Source organism: Papio anubis, chromosome 1 (assembly GCF_008728515.1).
Source record: "Papio anubis isolate 15944 chromosome 1, Panubis1.0, whole genome shotgun sequence".
Taxonomy (NCBI): Eukaryota; Metazoa; Chordata; class Mammalia; order Primates; family Cercopithecidae; genus Papio; species Papio anubis.
In genome coordinates, this window is record NC_044976.1 from 22,049,196 (window position 1) to 22,074,132 (window position 24,937).

At 45.8% G+C, this 24,937-nt stretch overlaps 2 protein-coding genes across 2 annotated transcripts in view; both read right to left on the reverse strand.

The window, feature by feature from the left end:
• Positions 1-427: 427 nt before the first annotated feature.
• On the reverse strand, positions 428-24,421 carry FUCA1 (alpha-L-fucosidase 1). The gene is made up of 8 exons (XM_003891322.4): positions 23,184-24,421; positions 20,443-20,577; positions 17,905-18,042; positions 14,343-14,448; positions 8,883-9,083; positions 3,992-4,182; positions 1,426-1,525; positions 428-1,207 (listed from the first exon to the last, which is right to left on the reverse strand). Exons 1-8 carry the CDS (start codon positions 23,879-23,881, stop codon positions 1,067-1,069), a joined length of 1,710 nt encoding a protein of 569 aa, XP_003891371.3. The 5' UTR covers positions 23,882-24,421; the 3' UTR covers positions 428-1,066.
• Positions 20,466-24,937, reverse strand: part of CNR2 (cannabinoid receptor 2) — a 50,525-nt gene continuing 46,053 nt past the window's right edge. The window contains exon 3 of the transcript XR_002521596.2: positions 20,466-20,577. The gene's annotated coding sequence lies outside the window, so the exon portion shown is untranslated. The remainder of the gene's footprint in view (positions 20,578-24,937) is intronic.

A 24,937-nucleotide genomic window follows, 5' to 3' on the forward strand; every position in this document is an offset into this window, starting at 1 on the left:
AGAATTAGCTGGGCATGGTGGCGTGTGCCTATAGTCCCAGCTACTTGGGAGGCTGAGGAGGGAGGATCACTTGAACCCGGGAGGTGGAGGTTGCAGTGAGCCGAGATCACATCACTGTACTCCAGCCTGAGCAACAGAGCAAGACTCTGCCTCAAAACAAAACAAAACAAGATTTCTAGACATATCTATTAAGGAAAAATGAAATAGAAAACTTGATTAGATCTATAACAAAGAGGCTGAACTGGTAGTCAACTCAGAAGAATGGTATTAGAAGTGAGAAGCAGAAAAAACACAGGAATTACATTTTTTTTGTTCAGCGTTAAGGAGATTTTGCAAGATTAAAAAAAAAAAAACCACACAAATCAGAAACTGATCATAAAGCTATAAGCAGTCTAAGTTGAAACTAGGAAAAGAAAGCTATCCCATGTTTTTTTGGTAGAAATGATGTGATGCATACATTTTTTTATTTGATCATATTTAAAAAGACAGAGCAGAATCACATTCATTTTCTTAATAGTATCACTGTAAACATAGCGAATTTTGTTTGGTGCTCTTAGATTGCTCTGGAAATTTCTGAAGAGTTGACCATAGCAGCTTGGTTAGCCTTTTCCTTTCCCCCAAGGCTCTCCTGCCCTTTGCATAGTGTTGGTGACAACTGATGCTAACTAAATAGCATGTGGCTGAGCTTGCCAAATCCTTTCCACCTCCTCCCATAGGCAACAGGGTGACTTGGCTGAAAGGCATTGAGTAAGCAAGTAGGTTATCAGAGAACAGAGGGAAGATTCCATTGTAGATAATTTCAAATATTAGAATTGATGAACTCAGAGTTTAACTGCTCAGTTCCTTCTTCTGCTGACCTGATACAGATATAATCGCAAATGGATCTCAGATCTTTGGTCCATTAAGACATCGGGGTAACGTACTCAGTTCCTTTGATTAAAATGTGTTGGAAAAGCCATCTCTGGGTGGAGAAGACAAGTTTGTTGATTATAGTGATGGTATTATAAGAGGAAAACTGAAGCAGCAAAACAGCAGGCAGCGCCTCTTTCTTCTTTCACTAAAATGATTACTTCACTCCCGTCAGCTTTATAGTCCAAGCAAACTCTGCAGGAACAGCAGAGGGTGGCAACTGGGGCAGAGAGATGAGGAGACCTTTATCTGGATCTGTGGACCACTTCAGATCTCCTTGAATTCCCAGCATCATTATCTGCAGAAAACAAAAGGGAATGAAACCAACTGGTAATGCACTAATGAGTAGAGAATACAGGCTGACTATGGTGGGAAACGGCCATGCTGGGCCAGGGCAGGAAAGCCAGTCTAAAAGAGGTATGAATATGGGAGAAACCTGGCAGGGAAGGAAGAAAGGATGAATCTGCCAATTCCTTTACAGAAAGTTACATCTTAGGACTGACTGAGCCTCCTTACCTTCGTAGTTGAGGTAGTTATGGGAGATTCAAGGTTTAAGACTCCATTTTCTGGCCAATGCAGAAAAATGGCATAAACAGCTGATCCCTTTGAGGTATACCTGGGAAAACAGAAACAACACTGTCAAAGATACCTGGCTTGTTATCCTGATATACAACTTTATGCATTCCCTTTTAATGTTAATTTTAATTTTTTTTTCTTTTGAGACAAAGTCTCACTCTGTTGCCCAGGCTGGAGTGCAATGGTATGATCTTGGCTCACTGCAATCTCTGCCTCCTGGGTTCAAGCAATTCTTGTGCCTCAGCCTCCCGAGTCACTGGATTACAGGTGTGCGCCACCATGCCTGGCTAACTTTTGTATTTTTAGTAGAGATGGCATTTTGCTATGTTGAACAGGCTGGTCTTAAACTCTTGGCCTCAAGTGATCCACCTGCATCGGCCTCCCAAAGTGCTGGGATTACAGGTATGAGCCATTGCACCTGGCTCCTTATTTTTTTTTTTTTTTTTTTTTGAGTCAGAGCCTCACTCTTGTCCAGGGTGAAGTATAGTGGTACAATCTTGGCTCATTGCAACCTCCACCTCCCAGGTTCAAGCAATTCTCCTGCCTCAGCCTCCTGAGTAACTGGGATTACAGGTGCCTGCCACCATGCCCAGCTAATTTTTGTATTTTTAGTAAAGACGGGGTTTCACCATGTTGGCCAGGCTGGTCTTGAACTCCTGACCTCAGGTGATCCACCCACCTTGGCCTCTCAGAGTGCTTGGATTACAGGCGTGAGCCACTGTGCCTGGCCGAATTTCTCTTTTTTAGTGATGGAGTCTTGCTGTGTTGCCCAGGCTGGTCTCAAACTCCTAGGCTCAAGTGATCCTCCCACCTTGGCCTTCGAAAGTGCTGAGATTACAGGTGTGAACCACTGCACAAGGCCACTTATTCGCCTTTCAATTATCTACCAAATCCCAGTCCTTGAGTCTGTCACTGCTAATAGGGAGCACCAATAACTCACTACCAATGAAGGTCTGCAGGAAGGAGGCAGTTTATACAACTCTATCTGGTGATATACTCCATTTTCCCTGCCAATTGGGTCAAGTTGTCTTTAAAAATTAACTCCTACACCAGTTACTTCAAATAAATGAGGCCATTTACCTTATTATTCAAATCTCTTTTCTATTCCAAATCCATGTGAAAATAGCAGAGACTATAACAAGGACAAGATATGCAATGAAGACAGATTTGTTGTTCAGAGATTTCTTTCTTTTTTCTTTTTTTTTTTCTGAGACCGCACCTGGCCTGTTCTGAAATTTCACTATCTTTAGAGAAGAGGATGAAAATCACTACTATGGTTTGAATGTGTCTCCCAAATCTCATGTGTTGGAAACTTAATCTCCAAATTCATATGTTGATGGTACAGTATTTAGAGGTGAGGCCTTTGGGAAGTAATTAGGATCAGATAAGGTGATCAGGGTAGGGCCCCATGATGGGACTGATGGCTTTATAAGAGGAAGAGAGACCTGAGTGGACATGCCCACTCTTGTCCCCAACCATGTCATAATGTAGCAGGAAGGCCCTCACCAGATGCTGGTGCTATGCTCTTGAACTTCCCAGCCTCCAGAACTGTGAGCTAAATAGACCTCTATTCTTTAAAAATTATCCAGTGTAAGCCAGGTGCAGTGGCTCATGCCTGTAATCCAAGCACTCTGAGAGGCAGAGGCGGGTGGATCACTTGAGGCCAGGAGTTCGAGACCAGCCTGGCCAATGCGGTGAAACCCCGTCTCTACTAAAAATACAAAAATTAGTTGGGCATGGTGGTGGGTGCCTGTAATCCCAGCTGCTTTGGAGGCTGAGGCAGGAGAAGTGCTTGAACCCGGGAGGCAGAGGTTGCAGTGAGCTGAGATTGTGCCACTGTACTCCAATCTGGGCAACAGAGTGAGACTGTCTAAAAATAAAATAAAATAAAATAAAAATCCAGCCTGTGGGATTCAGTTATAGCAACAGAAAACAGACTAAGACAACCACTAAACAGAAACTCATCCAAAACAGAGGGATTAATGGAAGGATTAGATCCAGAGACCTAAGCTCTCTGGTATAATATAAGCAGTTCCCTTTAATCGAACACTTAGTTTGTGCCTGGCACTCATCTCATTTAATCCTCACAACAACACTATAAAGTATCGTCACTCCATTCTGCAGTGGAAAAAAATGGGACCCAAGATCAAATAACTAGATCCCGAAGTCCAAGTATGAATGGAAAGAATTTAGAATGGGGCCCTGTGCAACCCAAGCATTCGTTATTACTATTTTTAGGGGGCAGGGTAATAATCTCAATAAATTGACGGATGCTTTGTTGCTCCTTCCCTTTTCACCAAACCTACTCTCTCCCCTCACTGGTCAAAGATAACCCAGTAGCCTAAGACATAACTCAAATGGGGCACAAATTTTATGGGAAAATGACAGCTTTTGGATTTTCTCAAGGCAACTTCCAGCCTGGCTTGTAACATTGTGGACCCAAGGAGATACCAGTTCCAGATGGGGCACCATCCTGTTCTTACACACAACAGAAGACGAGACTCACCATACAGATGTTGTGTTCTTTTCCCATTGCACCCGCCACGGTTTGGAGGCATAGATGGCCTCTCCGTTGATGCTCAGCCATTTCCCAAGAGCAAGAAGTCTTTCTTGGAAGATGGGAACAATCAATCCATCTTTGGTTGGTCCAATGTTCAGAAGATAGTTGCCTCCCAAACTGACTGTCTGAACCAGTTCCTGGAGAGAACAGACACAGTGAAAGTCTAGCTAGGAAAGCCAAGTCTGGCATCATGCTTAAAACAGACAGTAGGAGAAGAGAAAGAATCTAGGGCACACTGTTTGGTAAATATCCTCTGCTGTTTTAAATTTTTTTTTTTTTTTTTGAGCCAGAGTTTCACTCTTGTCGCCCAGGCTGGAGTGCAATGGCGTGATCTCGGCTCACTGCAACCTCCACCTCCCTAGTTCAAGCAATTCTCCTGCCTCAGCCTCCTGAGTAGCTGGAATTACAGGCATGCGCCACCATACCCAGCTAATATTGTCATATTTTTAGTAGAGACAGAGTTTCACCATGTTGGCCAGGGCAATCTCAAAACTCCTGACCTCAGGTGATCTACCTGCCTTGGCCTCCCACAGTGCTGGGATCACAGGCACGAGTCACCACACCTGAGCTAAAAATTCTCTCTCTCTCTATATTTTTGTCACTATAAAAGCAGGTTAGGCTCATGTGAATAAACTGAAAAATCATGCTATAAGATGGATAATTACATTAACTCGAATTTCAGGGAGTGGCCATGGAGCACTTCCTGTGATACTGTACTTCTCATGGCGCTGGGTGAGTGGGAAGGGTCATGCCCCAGAAATGTGAGGTGTGGGCAGGGAAGCTGAGAATTTCAGGACATTATGCATTGGGTTATATAAATGCACATGCTGCCCCTTTGGGAAAACTGCTATAAAGAGATACGTTCTTTTTTTTTTTTTTTTTTTGAGACGGAGTCTTGCTCTGTCTCCCAGGCTGGAGTGCAGTAGCATGATCTCGGCTCACTGCAACCTCTACCTCCTGTGTTCAAGTGATTCTCCTGCCTCAGCCTCCCGAGTAGCTGGGTCTACAAGCGTGCACCACCATGCCTGGTTAATTTCTATATTTTTAGTAGAGATGGGGTTTCACTATGTTGGCCAGGCTGGTCTTGAACTCCTGACTTTGTGATCTGCCTGCCTCACCCTCCCAAAGTGCTGGGATTACAGGTGTGAGCCGCCACGCCCAGCCAAGACATACATTCTTTACGGCTTCTGGAGTGGGATTCGGGTGTGTGTGTTTTTACTGTGACCTTAAACAGGTATTATACATATCCAGGCAGCTCAGAAAAACTAAGGTTATATAGACTAGGCGCGGTGGCTCACACCTGTAATCCCAGCACTTTGGGAGGCTGAGGCGGGCGGATCATGAGGTCAGGAGATCGAAACCATCCTGGCTAACACAGTGAAACACCATCTCTACTAAAAATACAAAAAATTAGCCAGGCGTGGTGGCAGGTGCCTGTAGTCCCAGCTACTCAGAAGGCTGAGGCAGGAGAATGGTGTGAACCCAGGAGGCGGAGCTTGCAGTAATCCGAGATCGTGCCACTGCACTCCAGCCTGAGCGACAGAGCAAGACTCTGTCTCAAAAAAAAAAAAAAAAGAAGGAAACTAAGGTTATATAGAGAAAATTTTAAATTCATTATAGAAAATTTGAAGAATTCAGCCAGGCGTGGTGGCTCACGTCTGTAATCCCAGCACTTTGGGAGTCCGAAGCAGGTGGATTACCTGAGGTCAGGAGTTTGAGACCAGCCTGGCCAACATGGTAAAGCCCTGTCTCTACTAAAAATACAAAATAGCTGGGCACAGTGGTGGGTACCTGTAGTCCCAGCTACTTGGGAGGCTGAGGCAAGATAATCACTTGAACCCAGGAGGTGGAGGTTGTAGTGAGCTGAGATCATGCCATTGCACTCTAGCCTGGGCAACAAAAGCGAAATTCCATCTCAAAAAAAAAAAAAAAAAAAAGGAATTTAAAGAATTAATTGTAAGAATTCATTTACAGTACTCCAAGTGACACTACACCATTAACTCTTGATGTCTTCTTCCAGTCTTTTTCCTATGTAGTTAACTTTATAGAGTTGTAATAATATGTAACTTATCTATTTATTTATTTATTAAAAAAATTTTTTGGCCGGGCGCGGTGGCCCAAGCCTGTAATCCCAGCAGTTTGGGAGGCGAGACAGGTGGATCACTAGGTCAGGAGATCGAGACCATCCTGGCTAACACGGTGAAACCCCATCTCTACTAAAAAAAAAATTACAAAATCTAGCCGGGCGAGGTGGCGGGCGCCTGTAGTCCCAGCTACTCGGGAGGCTGAGGCAGGAGAATGCTGTAAACCCAGGAGGCGGCTGCAGTGGAAATGAGATTGCGCCATTGCACTCCAGCCTGGGCGACAGAGCTGGTGACTTGTCAACAGGCATGCCACCATGACCGCTAATTTTTTTTGGATTTTTAGTAGAGACGGGCTTACCATATTGGCTGGCTGGTCTCAACTCCTGACCTTGTAACCATTTTGGCCTCCCAAAGTGCTGGGATTACAGGCGGAGCACCGCGCTCCAGCTACTTTTATTTTTATTTTATTTTATTTTTTTATTTTATTTTATTTTATTTTTATTTTTTATTTTTTGAGATGGAGTCTGCCTGTCACCAGGCTGAAGTGTAAATGCCTCTGATCTCAGCTCACTGAAAGCTCTCACCCCGGTTTTACGCCATTCTCCTGCCTCAGCCTCCCGCAGTAGCTGGGACTTACAGGCTCTCACACCAGCCTTCACAGTTTTTTTGTATTTTTTAGTAGAGATCGGGTTTCCACCGTGAGCCAGGATGGTCTCGACCTCCTGACTCGTGATCCTCGGCTCGCCTCCCGGCAAAGTGCTGGGATTACAGGCTTGAGCCACCGCGCCCGGCCAATTTTAATTTTTTAAAATAGAGATGGGGTCTCACTACATTGGTTAGGCTGGATTTGAACTCCTGCCCTCAAGCAATCCTCTTGCCTTGGCCTCCCAAACTGTTGGGATTACAAGTGTGAGCCACCACCATGCCCAGCCCATACGTAACTTTATGGAAAAAAAATATATAATAATAGAGATGGGACCTTTCTATGTCCGCCAGGCTGGTCTTGAACTCCTGGCCTCAAAGGATCCTCCCACCTTGGCCTGATAAAGTATTGGCATTACAGGTGTGAGCCACTGTGCCCAGAGCCAATATGTAACTTATTTTTTCACTCAGTGCTCTAAGCATTAACCCATATTAAATTTGTCAACATTTTTATGGTTACCAGGAGTTTGAGACCAGCCTGGCCAACATGAAGAAACCCCATCTCTCCTAAAAACACAAAAATAAGCTGGGCATGGTGGCATGTGCCTGTATTCCCAGGTATTCGGGAGGCTGAGGCAGGAGAATCGCTTGAACCCGGGAGGCGGAGGTTGCAGCAGGCCGAGATCGCACTACTGTACTCTAGCCTGGGTGACAGAGTGAAATTTGGTCACACATACATACATACATATATACATACATACAAATAATCCTGGAAAGGACTTCTGCACAACTTTCTTGTGTAATTCCAATTATTTCCTTGGACAGTTTCTGTTAGTCTATTCAATGTCCTTAAAAGCATTCTATTGGCCGGGCGCGGTGGCTCAAGCCTGTAATCCCAGCACTTTGGGAGGCCAAGGCGGGCGGATCACGAGGTTGGGAGATTGAGACCATCCTGGCTAACACGGTGAAACCCCGTCTCTACTAAAAAATTAAAAAAAAAAAAAAAAAAACTAGCCGGGAGAGGCGGCGGGCGCCTGTAGTCCCAGCTACTCGGGAGGCTGAGGCAGGAGAATGGCGTAAACCCGGGAGGTGGAGCTTTCAGTGAGCTGAGATCCGGCCACTGCACTCCAGCCTGGGCGACTGAGCGAGACTTCGTCTCAAAAAAAAAAAAAAAAAGGGTTCTATTGATCTGCACTTCTATCCAGAGTGCTTCCATTGCATTTACATAAAAAAGCTGGTTTTGCAGCCATAAAAAAGCATGAATCCATGTCCTTTGCAAGGATATGGATGAAGCTGGACATCACTCTTACATAAAAAAACCGGGTTTGCAGCCATAAAAAAGAATGAGTTCATGTCCTTTGCAGGGACATGGATGAAGCTGGAAACCATTGTTCTCAGCAAACTAACACAGGAACAGAAAACCAAACATCGCATGTTTTCACTCATAAGTGGGAGCTGAACAATGAGAACACATGGACACAGGGTGGGGAACATCACACACCAGGGCCTGTTGGAGTGTGGGGGGCTAGGGAAGGGAGAGCATTAGGACAAATACCTAATGCATGCGGGGCTTAAAACCCAGACAACGGGTTGATAGTTTGCAGCAAACCACCACGGCACATGTATACCTATGTAACAAACCTACACACTCTGCACACGTATCCCAGACCTTAAAGTAAAATTTAAAAAAAGAGAGAAAAAAAATAATTACAATCAATCATATAGTATGTTAGAAAGTAATAATAATAATTTAAAAAGCTGGTTTGAGATCCATAGTTAAAAAATAATGAACTCAGGCCAGGTGCCGTGGCTCATGCCTGTAATCCAGTGCTTTGGGAAGCTGAGGCTAGAAGATCGCTTGAGGCCAGGAGTTTGAGACCAGCCTGGGCAACACAGCAAGACCCTGTCTCTACAAAAAATTTAAAAAGTAGCTGGATGTAGAGGTACATACCTGTAATTCTAGCTACTCAGGAGGCTGAGGTGGGAGGATCACTCGAGCCCCAGAAGTTTGAGGTTACAGTGAGGTATGATCGTGCCATTGCACTATTGCCTGCATGACAGAGCAAGACCCCATTTCATTAAAAAAACAAAAAACTCAAAGGTGCTCTTACCGAAATGATTTCAGATTCTTCTGTAACATCAGACATTGCCATGTCACGACGATAGCCCCAGGAAAACTTGTCAATGCTGGTGCACATCTCCCACTTGTGATCTGGCAAGCTCTGTGGCTTGAATTTATCTTTACAGTTATAGTATCCTCCATGGTGACAGGAACAGTTCTGACCCCATCGGTCATTTACTACCACCTCATCCTAATAAGGGAAAGAATACTTGGTCATGAGGAGTAAAGCCACTTGACTTCTTTATGTAATGCACTTTGGTAAGGCTCTATTTGAAAGCAAGAAAGTTAGTCTAGAGCAGTGGTTCTCAACTGGGGGCAATTTTGCTCTGGAGGGGACATTTGGTAAAGTCTAGAGACATTTTTGACTGTCATAACTGGGGTGGTACGCCATCTAGTGGGTAGAGACCAGGGATGCTACTAAACATCCTACAATGCACAGGATAGCCCCCATAGCAAACAAATATTCAGCCCTAAATGTCAACAGTACTGAGGCAGAGATACATGTCAGGGCTGGGAGAGCCTGCTTTAAAGATCATCTGGTAAACCACTTATTCTATAAGAAGAGAAATGGGCCAGGCACGGTGGCTCACGCCTGTAATCCCAGCACTTTGGGAGGCCGAGGTGGGTGGATCATGAGGTCAGGATATCGAGACCGTCTTGGCTAACACAGTGAAACCCCATCTCTACTAAAAATACAAAAAATTAGCCGGGTGTGGCGGCGGGCACCTGTAGTCCCAGCTACTCAGGAGGCTGAGGCAGGAGAATGGCGTAAACCCGGGAGGCAGAGTTTGCAGTGAGCCAAGATCGCGCCACTGCATTCCAGCCTGGGTGACAGAGCGAGACTCCGTCTCAAAAAAAAAAGAAGAGAAATGGACAGGAGAGGACCTGCCTGGGACCATGCCCCTAGACAGTTTTAAAAGCTGGAACTACAAATCAGGTATCTGAACCCATGGCAGGCTGTTTTCCAACTATATAATCCCAACCTTACCTAGGTAAAGGAAAGCCAATCCCACTCAAAAAAAAAAAAAAAAAAAAAAAAGGGTTTAGCTGAACAATGACAAATCATACATGGAATATCTTAATGTAAATGTTAAATATGGCAGCATATTTTATAACAGGGTGGCCAATACAAGATAAATTTGGGAGGCCGAGGCAGGCAGATCATGAGGTCAGGAGATCGAGACCATCCTGGCTAACATGGTGAAACCCCGTTTCTACTAAAAATACAAAAAATTAGCTGGGCGTGGTAGCATGTGCCTTTAGTCCCAGCCACTCAGGAGGCTGAGGCAGGAGAATCGCAGGAACCCAGGAGGCAGAGATTGCAGTGAGCCGAGATTGTGCCACTGCACTCCAGCCTGGGCGACAGAGCAAGACTCTGTCTCAAAAACAAAAACAAAAACAAATGAAACCTGAAACCATGTTCAACTCATCATGGCAAAAGGAGATTAAATAAAAGTTTTAAATTCCCATTTCTTGCCTGTTTTAGAGTCATTTGCATTGGTATGGAAGTTTCTCCTAAGGAAGCTAGTTAAGTGCCAAAGAGAAATAGAAGAATAGTCATTATTTGTAACTAGTTCAATCCAATGTCTGGGCATCATGGGGTCACAGAATTGAAACGGACAACACAAGATCAATTCAAGAACAGGTATGTAAAAGCCATTTCAGAGAAAAATGGGGTATTAACAATCCTAATTCTTCATTCAACACCTACCCATCCATTTATTCAATAGGTATTTACTCAACAACTACCATGAGGCTCACACTGTGGGCAGATTATTGGGTCTCCAGGGTGAATAAAACAGAGGTCTTGCCCTCAACCATCCAGCAGATACTAGCAGAGGAGAAATATGTGGACAATTACAATATGACATCATATCAGAGTTTATTACCTGGTTACAAGATTATCGAGGGCTTTGAGGTTCATAGCTGGCTCCACGACCTAGTAGTCAAGGGGTCTTAGGCAGGTAACTTTACCTTTTAAGTCTAGTTACCTTATCTATAAAAACAAACAAAACCAACCAAACAAACAAAATCCAAAAGCAAATATCACCCACCTCACAGGGGTTTGGGAGGGAGAGATAAAAGTGACAGTGTACCCAGACTCTGGCACAGAGTGAGTAAAGGTCGCTCCTCGCCACACCTCCCCTTTCTCAGAGTCCTCAGGTGATATGAATGCTCCCTGTACACTCAGCCCGTCAAGGACAGACACAGCCATGCACTCCTTCATCCCACAGAAGCTAATGCAGTACCCTCCACTTTGGCATTCGAGCCAGTTGTCTATGGATTGTGGAGACCTAAGGACATACTTCTACTGGTCACCCTATAATGTACTTCATTTGTATGTCTGTCTTTCTCTTCAGACTAGTTCTTTTTTTTTTTTTTTTTTGAGACTGAGTCTGGCTCTGTCGCCCAGGCTGGAGTGCGGTGGCCGGATCTCAGCTCACTGCAAGCTCCGCCTCCCGGGTTCACGCCATTCTCCTGCCTCAGCCTCCCGAGTAGCTGGGACCACAGGCGCCCGCCACTTCGCCCGGCTAGTTTTTTGTATTTTTTAGTAGAGACGGGGTTTCACCGTGTTAGCCAGGATGGTCTCGATCTCCTGACCTCGTGATCCGCCCGTCTCGGCCTCCCAAAGTGCTGGGATTACAGGCTTGAGCCACCGCGCCCGGCCCAGACTAGTTCTCTAAAGGCAGAAACCATTCATTCAGCATTTCCAGGGCTTAGCATGCGGCATGCTACAGCACCGGTTCTCAATAAATCCTGGTAGAAATGAAGGAGAACCTACAGTCCCCATATGTCTGCAAAGCTAGTGTGAAGATGGGTTGACACACAGTCACATAGAAGGTCCTAGTTGCTGAGGAATTATCGTTTAAGAGAGGCCAGTGGGGAGCGGTGGCTCATGCCTATAATCCCAGCACTTTGGGAGGCCGAGGCAGGTGGAGTACAAGGTCAAGAGTTCAAGATCAGTCTGGCCAACATGGTGAAACCCCATCTCTACTAAAAATACAAAAAATTAGCCAGGTGTGGTGGTGTGCGCCTGTAATCCCAGCTATTCGGGAGGCTGAGCCAGGAGAATCGTGTGAACCCAGGAGGCGGAGGTTGCAGTGAGCCGAGATCATGTCATTGTACTCTCTCCAGCCTGAGCAACAGTGTGAGACTCCATCTCCAAAAAAAAAAAAAAAAAAAAAAAAGAGGCCAAAAAGGCTCAGGTTGTCTAGCTAGTCATGCTTTTTAAATGGCACTGGGGTTGATCTTTTCTTCCCTTTTCCAATCCTGCACCTTTGGCTAATTGTTTTTCCTTCTATGATACTCCTTAAGCACAAACACTAGACTGTAACTTCACATAGCAAGCGACCTGGCTCCAGGGGTATACACCCTGAATATATACATAGACGCCATTTCAGAGACAAATGGGGTATTAACAATCTGAATTATTGGTTCAACACCCACCTACTTATCCTATTTATTCGGCAACTACCATGAGGCTCACACTGTGGCAGACACTGGGTTTCCAAGGTGAATAAAACAGAGTTCTTGCCCTCAACAATCCAGCAGAGACTAGCAGAGACAGATATGCAGACAATTACGATATGACATCACATCAGAGTTCATTACCCAGGGATGCACCGCACATCTGGGACGTCGTAAACATTCATCAAGTTCCAGAACACCACTTTTTTTTTTTTTTTTTTTTTTTGAGATGGAGATTCGCTCTGTCACCCAGGCTGGAGTGCAGTGGCACGATCTCTGCTCACTGCAACCTCCACCTCCTGGGTTCAAGGAATTCTCTGCCTCAGCCTTCTGAGTAGCTGGGATTACAGGCACCCACCACCACGCCTGACTAATTTTTGTGTTTTCAGTAGAGACGGGGTTTCACCATCTTGGCCAGGCTGGTCTTGAACTCCTGACCTCGTGATCCACCAGCCTCGGCCTCCCAAAGTGCTGGGATTACGGGGGTGAGCCACCACTCCCGGCCTCAGAAAACCACTCTTAATCTGTCTCTGTGCATCATATAGAATCTGTTTTTTTCTTTCTTCCCATTTTCTGAGCTTAGTAATAGAGACCCAATAAGACCCTTAGACATTTATGAACTACCAAGGTACCTCAATATAAACTGGATTTACACTTAAGATTTTTCTTTTAAATCCACAACAAATCTAGAACATGTACAATTTTGAAATTTGCTATAGTGAAGATTGGGGTTTCTGCTACTTTGCAAGTACACTAAAATACAAACTGTAAATGGGCAGCCATTATGCACTGCCTAATAGTGTTGATTATAGGGAGGGGTACTGGGTAGGCCACATTCCCCCAAGGATTTGCATATAAGGGAAGTGAGTGTGCCCCCTGAGAGTTAAACTATAAAATCAACATAGAGTAGTTGGGATTGCAGACATTTGCATTTTATTCCTACCATTTAATTTTGTATGTTTTGCATATATGTTTTCTTTATTTTTTTGGAGACAGGGTTTTGCTCAGTCACCCAGGCTGGAGTACAATGGCACGATCTAGGTTCATTATAGCTTTGACCTCTTGGGCTCAAGTGATCCTCCCACATCACTCTCCCGAGTAGCTGGGACTACTCATCTGTGCCACCACACCCAGTTAATTTTGTTTTTTTATAGAGACGAGGTCTCACTATGTTGCCCAGGCTGGTCTCGAACTCCTGGGCTCAAGTCATCTGCTTGCTTTGGCCTCCCAAAGTGCTGGGATTACAGGCATGAGCTGCTGCACTTGGCCTTTATGTCTTTTATATGTTTTCTTTATATTTTATTATACATTTTAATATATTTTTGGTGATTTTCTCATTTATAACATTTGCTTAATAGAGTTTATTTTCTCTGTAGTGGTCTGGGAATTGTAATTACTATTTTTAGTCTACTATGTAAATTTACCATTGTTTAAACCTATAATGTCAAAGTTAAGAACTAAAGGAGAATGCCGGGCATGGTGGCTCATGCCTGTAATCCCAGCACTTTGGGAGGCCAAGGTGAGTGGATCACCAGAGGTCAGGGGCTCGAGAACAGCCTGGCCAACATGGTGAAACCCTGTCTCTACTAAAAACACAAAAATCAGCTGGACAGGGTGGTGGGCGCTTGTAATCTCAGCTACTCAGAGGGCAAGAAGAATCACTTGAACCTGGGAGGCAGAGGTTACAGTGAGCGGAGACCACGCCACTGCACTCCAACCTGTGCAACAGAGTAAGACTCTGTCTCAATTAAAAAAAAAAAAAAAAAAGAACTAAAGGAGAAGAAAGCTTATACTCTAAGGGAGCCAGGGAAGATTAAAGGAGAAACTTTAACATCCATTAAGTGCCCCAGTCCCTACTGCCCCCATGTTGATATTCCTGTTTATTATTGCTCCTGCTGCTGTCGTCTACTCTAGAGTTTGGCTCCTTGTACTTTCTTTCTTCATAGGAGATAAATAAGAAAGAAGTCATATAATCACATACCTTGACGGGGCTATCATTGTAGAGCCAGGAAAGAAAATTTGTGGAGTTCCAGTAAGTATCAGGACATTCCCACTCCCCATCAGACCAGATCAGATCAGGTTTATAGCTGGAAGACAGGTGATCAGGACAGAGCTTATTATCTATGTTCACAGTAATATCTTATAGACCTTTTTTTTTTTTTTAGAGATGGGATCTTGCTATGTTGCCCAGGCTTGAGTCCCGCAGCTATCAACAGGTACGATCATAGTGCACTATAGTCCCAGATTCCTGGGCTCAAGAGATCCTCCTGCCTCAGCCTCCTGAGTAGCTGGGACTACAGGTGCACACCACTGCACTTGACTTGTGGACTGATTTTTGGAATAAATATTTTAAAATTAATTTTCCTCCATTTTGAAAGTATGTGGCATAAAAATTATCACAGTGCAGAGGATGTGGAAAACTGAAAAGATTTGCTAATAAAACCACTGTTTAAAACAAACACAGCATTTTGGTATATTTCCTCCCGATCTTTTCCTTTCTTCCTTTTCTTTGAGACAGTGTCTTGCTTTGTCCCCCAGGCTGGAGTGCAGTGCTGTGATCTCGGCTCACTGCAACCTTCACCTGCTGGGTTCAAGTGATTCTCATGCTTCAGCCACCCAAGTAGCTAGGATTACAGGTGTGCACCACCATGTGTGGCTAATTTTTGTATTTTCAGTACAGACAGTGTTTTGTCATCTTGGCCAGGCTGGTTTTGAACTCTTGGCATCAAGTGATCCACCTGCCTTGGCTTCTCAAAGTGCTGGGATTTCAGGCACGAGTCACTGTGCCTTCCCTAATCTTTTTCTTTATGCCTTTTATAAAATGGAGGTGTAGGCCGGGCGTGGTGGCTCAAGCCTGTAATCCCAGCATTTTGGGAGGCCGAGACGGGCAGATCACGAGGTCAGGAGATCGAGACCATCCTGGCTAACACGGTGAAACCCCATCTCTACAAAAAAAAAAAAAAAAAATACAAATAACTAGCTGGGCGAGGTGGCGGGTGCCTGTAGTCCCAGCTACATGGGAGGCTGAGGCAGGAGAATGGCGCGTAAACCTGGGAGGCAGGGCTTGCAGTGAGCTGAGATCCGGCCACTGCACTCCAGCCCGGGCAACAGAGCAAGACTCCGTCTCGAAAAAAAAAAAAAGAAAAGAAAATGGAGGTGTAATCAGCATACAAACAATTTGGTTTCCTTTCAGCAACTAATTCCAGTTAAGAATGGTGTTTCAAGGAAGCAAAGTAAACAAAATGGTGCTTCAGGACTATAAGACTACGATTTGCTTTGAAGATGTTTTAAGAGTTTGAACTATTTGTAAAATGCATTTTTGTGGATAATTACCAAAGTCTGTACTATAAAGGATTTATGGAATCCATTGCAGCCCCATTTGTACTTTAGCATATTATTACTCTGAGCCCTATAAGGCATGCATATTGTGTGTGTGTATAAATAGATACATATGTGTATACCTATATGGTAAGCATTATTCTCATTTGAGCAGCAAGAACTTGATGCTCAGCAGGGCAATTTGTTTTAGTTGACAAGGCTTGTAAGTAACAGGAGCTGGAACTCAAATACAAATCTGCCTGATACCAAACTGTCCACTGTACTCCATAATTAGCAGGTAAACTCTAGGAAGATCACTAAGTGGCAAGATATAACACAGATGGTCTGTGATTTACTCTGTATAAGAAATTGTACTAGGCAATTTAAACTCATTACCTCATTAGTTCTCATGATTCTATGATATATTATTATCCCCATTTCACAGATAGAGAAACCAAGATCTTGAAAGATAAGTAGTTTGTTCAAGGCAACACAGCCAAGTATGAAAAAAGAATGGGGATTTCAGATTCAGTGATGTCTAAATCCATGCCTCTGATGGTCTCTTACAACTGTTACTATTTTCTTAAGAGAAGTCATCTGTATAGAATCTGAATACAAGGTAATTTTTCTTTTCTTTCCTCTTTTTTTGAGACAAAGTTTTCCTCTGTAGCCCAGGCTGAAGTACAGTAGCACTATCTCAGCTCACTGCAACTGCCTCCCAGGTTCCAGAGATTCTCCTGCCTCAGCCTCCTGAGTAGCTGGGACTACAGGACTGCACCAGCACACCTGGCCAAATTTTGTATTTTTAGTAGAGGTGAGGTTTCACCTGGCTGGCCAGGCTGGTCTCGAACTCCTGACTTTAAGTGATCCACCTGCCTCGGCCTCCCAAAATGTTGGGATTACAGGCGTCAGCCACCGCGCCTGGCTAAAGGTGATTTTCCTTTGCTCTAAAGTGAGGGTCCAGGCAGCTGCCTCTGAAGCTTTAAGGGTCTACTGTGCTCTATGAGTCCCCAGGCTCGAGAAAGGCAAACGGGGGTAAAACATAGTGAAGTCTAGTGGCAAATCCCTAAGTGAAAGTGATCATTTAAAGAATAATGGTAATAATAACAACACCCTTTGTACCAGGCACCGTGACAGATACATTTCACATACTATTCTGAGCTCTACAAAGAAGGCATTATTATCCCCACTTTTCAGAGTGAGAATCAAGCTCAGGAGAGTGTTCTATTTAAGGTGTGTAACAGAAGCCAGAATTCAAACACAAATCTGCCTGATGCCAAACCAACCCCTTCTCCAGGGTCCTGACACAGGGAAAATGGCATGTAAGAAGGGAATTAAAAAAAAAAAAAAAGGGCCGGGCGCGGTGGCTCAAGCCTGTAATCCCAGCACTTTGGGAGGCCGAGACGGGCGGATCACGAGGTCAGGAGTTCGAGACCATCCTGGCTAACACGGTGAAACCCCGTCTCTACTAAAAAATACAAAAAACTAGCCGGGCGAGGTGGTGGGCGCCTGTAGTCCCAGCTACTCGGGAGGCTGAGGCAGGAGAATGGCGTAAAAACCCGGGAGGCAGAGCTTGCAATGAGCTGAGATCCGGCCACTGCACTCCAGCCTGGGCGACACAGCGAGACTCCGTCTCAAAAAAAAAAAAAAAAAAAGAAGGAAATTAAAATTTTGACTTTCTACCATCCTGGGTTTTGTGTGACTGTTTCAATGTATAAGGCAATATGACCACATGACAGAAGTTCTGAAAAGCAGGAGGAAAGAACATATTTTGTCTTAATACAACCACCACTTTTTTTTTTTTTTTTGGAGACAGAGTCTCACTCTGTTGCCAGGCTGGAGTGCAGTGGCAAGATCTTGGCTCACTGAAAGCTCCACCTCCCAGGTTCACGCCATTCTCCTGCCTCAGGTTCCCAAGTAGCTGGGACTATAGGCGCCCACAACCACGCCCAGCTAAGTTTTTTATTTTTAGTAAAGATGGGGTTTCACCGTGTTAGCCAGGATGGTCTCGATCTCGTGACCTTGTGATCCGTCCACCTCAGCCTCCCAAAGTGCTAGGATTACAGGCATGAGTCACCATGCCCGGCCACAACCACCACTTTTTATTATTTTGATGTCTTTTAGATTTTTTTCATACCTATCCCTCCTCCACTTTAACAGCACCCTATTGGAAGCTCTGATTTCACTGATAAAAGTCGTAGGGCCAAAATATTTCTGTGTCTTACCTGTTAACAAGGTCGTACAGCTCTGGCATTGTTTTTGCACCGACAAAATACTGCGTTTTGAAGCCATTTTTCTTATCAAGTAGATAGAGTGGATGGAACCACTCTAAAAGTGAGTGGTATAGTCCATAGCGGATATTCCTTAAACAGAAAAACAGAACGACAACTGTCATTAAGCATAGAACAAATAATTTGTTTTAAGGAAAATCAGTTCTAGCATTTTTTCATCTCATTGAGACTCACTCATAAGAGCATGTAGAGAGGGATGGGATTCAAAACCATTTTCTTAAATTATTCACCATTCACTTAAGCAAAATAAGGTTTACTGTGTTTTTGATTATACACATAACTGCCTTTTATACATAAATATCTTAACAACAAAATGTTATTTAAACCATCTTTTATCGTTTAAGTCAATTATCCCAATAGTGTATTGTCCTGCCAGGCATGGTGGCTCATGCCTGTAATCCCAGCACTTTGGGAGGCTGAGGTGGGAGGATCCCTTGAGTCCATGAGTTTGAGACTAGCCTGGGCAACATAGTGAGACCTTGTCTCCACAAAAAAATTAAAAAATTAGCCGAGTGTGGTGGTGCGAGCCTGTAGTCCCAGCTACTTGGGAGGCTAAAGTGGGAGGGTGGTTTGAGCCCAGGAGGTAGAGATTGCGGTGAGCTGAGATTGTGCCATTGGAGTCTAGCAAAGGCAACAGAGTGAGGCTCTGTCTCAAAAACAAAACAAAACAAAAAAGCATATAGTCCTATTTTTAAAAAATGTCTTCCCTGTCAATCATAAAATTTCATATTTAAAGAAACTGGAAAATAGAAAATAAAATATCCAAAGTACTCGTACTCAGAAACAATCATTAGTAACATTTTCCACACAGTTGAAATGAATATAGGTTTATTGTTTTATTTATCTAAGATTTACTAATAGTTCTTAACATACACGAAATGAAATGTGGTTGATGACCTAATTTCATACTCAATAAAGCTTGCTTTGGGTTAAGAATGGTGAGTGTTGGCCGGGCGCGGTGGCTCAAGCCTGTAATCCCAGCACTTTGGGAGGCCGAGACGGGCGGATCACAAGGTCAGGAGATCGAGACCATCCTGGCTAACCCGGTGAAACCCCGTGTCTACTAAAAAATACAAAAAACTAGCCGGGCGAGGTGGCGGGCGCCTGTAGTCCCAGCTACTCTGGAGGCTGAGGCAGGAGAATGGCGTGAACCCGGGAGGCGGAGCTTGCAGTGAGCTGAGATCCGGCCACTGCACTCCAGCCTGGGGGACAGAGCAAGACTCCGTCTCAAAAAAAAAAAAAAAAAAAGAATGGTGAGTGTTACAAAAACCTTACGATGCAAGAAACAATGGCACAGATAAAAAACAACTGAAGTATTTCATCATATGACCCACGGACTAAATAAACGTGGTAAAAATCGTGACTCCTAAAGTCCACGTCTAATCAACATCTCAGAGTTTTACAGTAGGACTATAAGCAAAGCACAGTGCTGAGAAACAAACTGAGCAGGTGACAGGAGTCAGCAAACTCTTTTTTTCTTTGAGACGGAGTCTCACTCTGTCACCCAGGTTGGAGCGCGGTGGCGTGATCTCGGCTCACTGCAACCTCCACCTCCTGGGTTCAAGCGATTCTCCTACCTAGCCTCCTGAGTAGCTGGGATTACAGGCAAACGCCACCACGTCCGGCTAATTTTTGTATTTTTAGTAGAGACAGGGTTTCGCCATATTGGTCAGGTTGGTCTTGAACTCCTGACCTTGTGATTCGCTTGCCTCTGCCTCCCAAAGTGCTGGGATTACAGGTGTGAGTCACCATACCCGACCAGCAAACTCTTTTTTTTTTTTGAGACTGAGTCTCACTCTGTCGCCTAGACTGGAGTGCAGTGGCCGGATCTCAACTCACTGCAAGCTCCGCCTCCCGGGTTTACGCCATTCTCCTGCCTCAGCCTCCCGAGTAGCTGGGACTACAGGCGCCCGCCACCACGCCCGGCTAGTTTTTCGTATTTTTTTTAGTAGAGACGGGGTTTCACCGTGTTAGCCAGGATGGTCTCGATCTCCTGACCTCATGATCTGCCTGTCTCAGCCTCCCAAAGTGCTGGGATTACAGGCTTGAGCCACCGTGCACAGTCAGCAAACTCTTAAAGGTTCAGGTAGTATTTTAGGTTTTGCAAGTCATTTGGTCTCTTATCTCAGCTCTCCAATTGTAACTTGAAAGCCATCATAGACAGTGCACAAATGAATAGGCATGGCTGTGTTCCAATCAAACTTTACGATTTATACACTCAGCCTACTCCTCAAACAGAACATCAATGTTGGTTATCCTTCATCTAACCAAATATGGCCATGAACTTCTCTAATGGTGTCCCCTTTGGTCACGTGAAAACTGTGAAGCATCAAACACTGCTAATTCAAAGGCCAGAAGCCCTTCCGGCTACTTGCTAAATGCAAACCTAGAAAACACACGAGAGTAGAGAAGATACAGAACTCTTGACAGCCAGATCCAGAGATGACACGGTAACCATCCCTAGACACGCACCTCTTCCGGAGAGCTGTTCCCAATTCACCAACCAAATCCCGATGAGGCCCCACATCCTTGGAGTTCCAGTTCCAAGACACAGGACTCGGCCAGTTTGTGAAGCCTTCATGATGCTTTGTCGTCAAAACTACATACCTGTGGACAGCAAAACCACATGAGCAAAGGAAGTGGGCAGTGAACTTGCATGAACTTGCCAGGCACGCCTGAGGCTTTTTAAATGGCCGAAAGAACTTGACCACAACAAATGTACTTGTACCAGTGACTATATTAGTGATATCCAGGAAGCTGCTGCAGCCACAATTCCCCTTGGGCATTGCTCCAGGAATGGAAGCAGATTTGAGGAAGTCCCAACCCTCAGTCCCCAGTGAAGAAGGAGGCCCAGAGGGAAGGAAGAAGTAGGTAAGGGAAAAGAAGTGCACCTTAGCTCTGTGATTCTTCAACACTTCTGGTAGGAATGATTAACTTTCTTTCACTCTTTGCCCTGAAGGAGAAAGATCTCTACTGGAAATGGCAGATGACAGAAAACTAAGCCATTTGCTGGCCAGGCATGGTGGCTCACACTTATAATCCCAGCACTTTGGGAGGCCAAGGCGGGCGGATTACCTGAGGTCAGGGGTTCAAGACCAATCTGGCCAACATGGCGAAAACCCATCTCTACTAAAAATACAAAAATTAGCTGGGTATGGTGGTGTGTGCCTGTAGTCCCAGGTACTTGAGAGGCTGGAGCACAAGAATTACTTGAGCCTGGGAGACGGAGGTTGCAGTGAGCCGAGATCGTGCAATTGTACTCCAGCCTGGGCTACAGAGCAAAACTGTTTCAAAACAACAACAACAACAACAAAAAATAAGAAAACAGAAAACTAAGCTGTTTGGTTTACCAAGCCTACATAAATTGCCTCTCATTTATTATAGAGGTAACAAAAGACCCAATAACTGGGAGAAAAGGCAAGTGTTGAAATAACAAGCAAATCACTCAATATTTAATTTGCTTTTATGGCAGAAAAACAGGTAATACCTGCACTTTATGATTCAATCACTGGCCAGAGTAGGGAACTCCAGGACTTGAAGGACCAAGTCCTTTTAGGCTCTGTGGGGCACATTCCTCTCTGTAGTGTATTCTTCTTTAAAAATTTTTACAATCCTTTAAAAATGTAAAAACCATTCTCACTTCATGGGCCTTAAAAAACTGGCAGAGTCTGGGCGCGGTGGCTCACGCCTGCAATCCCAGCACTTTGGGAGGCCAAGGCGGGCAGATCACAAGGTCAGAAGTTTGAGACCAGCCTGGCCAACATGGTGAACCCTGTCTCCACTAAAAATACAAAAATTAGCTGGGTGTAGTGGTGCGTGCCTGTGATCTCAGCTACTCAGGAGGCTGAGGCAGGAGAACCGCTTGAACCGGGACCCAGGAGGTGGAGGTTGCAGTGAGCCAAGATCACGCCATTGCACTCCAGCCTGGGCGACAGAGCGAGACTCTGTCCCAAAAAACAAACAAAAAAACAAAAAACAAAACAAATAAATGAACAAACAAACAAACAAAAAAATGGCAGAGGACCAATCCCGCTGACCAGTTTGCAGACCCTGGTGCAGTGTAAACAACCTTGATGTCATGAGACCTGCAGTCTAGGACATTGTATTTCTTCCTCTCTTTGGGCCAGTCACCTCATCCATGAAATAAAAGGCAGGGAAAGAGGCTATCTCCCAGATTTTAATTTTTCTCACTTATAAGTTATGGATCTCTAAGGTCCTAGGAGACAAACACGTCTCTGCTTAATCAAGTCTTATACTCCCATACATTTAATGGCAAACACTAAATGCCAGTTATAATTTCTGTTTTGTACAAGAGAATCCAAAGTTCAAGAGAAACGAAAACCCGGAAGATAGCTTAGGAACCAAGATAAGGATGGAAGACTGCTCTAAGCCAGGGGCTGGGGAAACCTCCCCGCCTCCATTCTTACTCTTCTCCAACCCACTTCTCTCCCAGCAGCCGAATGAATCTTTCTAGAAGCTGAGAGTAACCACTCCCTGACTTAACACCTGGAAATACAGGGCTCTCAAGGCTCACTCCTTCAGGATAAGCCCCTGCCTTGACAACTTCTTGCGTCCTGGTCTCCCCTTATCCCCACCCCAGTGCTCTCTACTCTGTTGTCTGAACCAGCCACCCCCAAGTTCCAACAGTTCTCAGAGTCAAACCTTTCTTGGGCACTTCCTACGTACAAAGGATTGAGAGGAGCAAACGAATGACTATCTGTACTGTTGCCCAAATACACTGCACACCAGAACTCCCCTCTCTTTTCCTCTTAGAGACATTAGGACTGAAAGGAAAGGATACAACCCTTCTATAACCATAGAAGAGGCTGCAAGGAGGCTGAAGTGACTTGTCCAGGTTCACAGTTGAATTAGAACCAGGCTCCACACCACTGATTTGAAACCCTGGAGTCCTGATAGGGCTGCCAATCTGAAAGGGACATCAGTGGCCTAACTCAGCCCTCTCGGTGCACAGGTGTAGATACCCAGGGCTTCCCAGTCCGCCATCTCCCGAACCTTCATTTATCAGTCCCCAGCCAGACGTACCTCCTCCTCATCAGGTGTGCCACGCTCACTCCTGCGGCCGCAGGAGGCCACACGCGGGTCCCGGGGTCATGGGGGCTACCGGCAGCTGCGCGCCCCGGCTGGCCGCCCACCCCACCTCCTGTCTGCCACCCGAGCCGGGAAGGGGCGCCGCCCCCCGGGACCACACTCACTTGGCGCCCGCGGCCTGGAAGAGGTCGGCCCACTCCTCCGGGTGGAAGAAGCGCGCGGTAAACTGCGGCCCGAAGTCGGCGTAGCTGAAGCCGGGCGGGTAGTTGTCACGCATGAAGCGCTGGTACTGCGGCCGCCCCTCGCCCTGCCAATTCCACCAGAACCACTCGCTGCCCCAGGCGGGCACCGAGAACACGCCCCAGTGGATGAACACCCCGAACTTGGCTTCGTCGAACCAGGACGGCAGCGGCCTAGAATCCAGGCTCGGCCAGTCCGGGGTGTAGCGGCGCAGAGGCTGGGCCCGACGCACCGACTCGGTCGCTCCGAGGAGGAGCAGCAGCAGCCACAGCGCGGGACCAGCCGGCCGCCACCTCTTCCCCGGAGCCCGCATTGCTGCCCGGAGGCGACGCGGCCCACTCTTAATGCGCAGGTGCTGGCGCGCGGCTCCGCCCACTCTGACTAACGATTGGCCCGGAAGGAAAAAGGGGTGGGACAACCCGGATAGGTTGGCCCCAGTTGCTTCCTCTTCGGGTCGGCGGAGCGCCCTCTGGTACTCTAACCCGGAAAGACGTAGGGAGGCGTTGACAGCGCTTCGCTGAAGAACGAATAAAAACCTTGAAAAGGGACTTAACTGCGAGGTTAAATCGTGGAGGTGAGCAAGGCCCAGTGTGTGCGGAGAACTCACATTTAAGAAGTCCATTGAGCCAGGCGCAGTGTGGCTCACGCCTGTAATCCTAACACTCTGAGCCCACAAGTTGGAGACTAGCCTGTCGCTACAAAAAATAAACAAATTGAGCCTGGCGTGGTGGTGCACCTCTGGAGTCCCAGCTACTCAGGAGGCTGAGGTGGGAGGTTCGGGATCGCTTGAGCCCGGGAAGTTTGGGCTGCAGTGAACCGAACCGTGATCACGCCTCTGGGAGTAATCCAGTTTGCTGCAGCAATCCTGCAAGGGTAGGCTGAAGTCAGATCACAAGTTTTTTTTAGTGATCACTTGGGAGCCATAGGGGGCTGGAGGAGGAGATACCAGACTGGAAGGGTATCTCACAGCCCTGACAGAAATAAGGAGGTAGACGGATGATGGGAGGAAACATTATGAGGGGAGAGGAGGGAGAAAAGTGGGTACTGAAAGAGGGGGAGTGGGCAAGACCGTTTCATCTGTCTGGTATTTACTGAGCTTTCTTTGGGAATTCTGAGGCATTTCAAATAGCTTAGCTTCTACCGACATCACGCCACTGCACTCCAGCCCGTGGGCGACAGAGCGAGACTCCGTCTCAAAAAAAAAAAAAAAAAAAAAAAAAAAAAAAAATAGAAAAGAAGAAAGAAAGAAAGAAAAGAAAAAGAAAGTGGAGAGCCAAGGGGACCCAGGCCAAAGGATTGCCTGGCAGGGAAGTTCCCCAGTTCCTCTGCAATTTGTACGTGCTGCACACACTCAAACGGGAGGTGAGGCTATCAGCGAGGGAAATACAGAAATCAGAAGTCTCTGACCGGACAAGGTGGCTCAGGCCTGTAATCCCAGCACTTTGGGAGGCCGAGGTGGGCAGATCACCTGAGGTCGGGAGTTTGAGACCAGCCTGGCCAACGTGGTGAAACCCCATCTGTACTAAAAATACAAAATTAGCCGGGCGTGGGGTGCGCCTGTAATCCCAGCTACTCAGGAGGCTGAGGCAGGAGAACAGCTTGAACTCCGGAGGTGGAGGTGACAGTGAGCCGAGATCGCACCACTGCACTCCAGCCTGGGCGATAGAACGAGACTCCG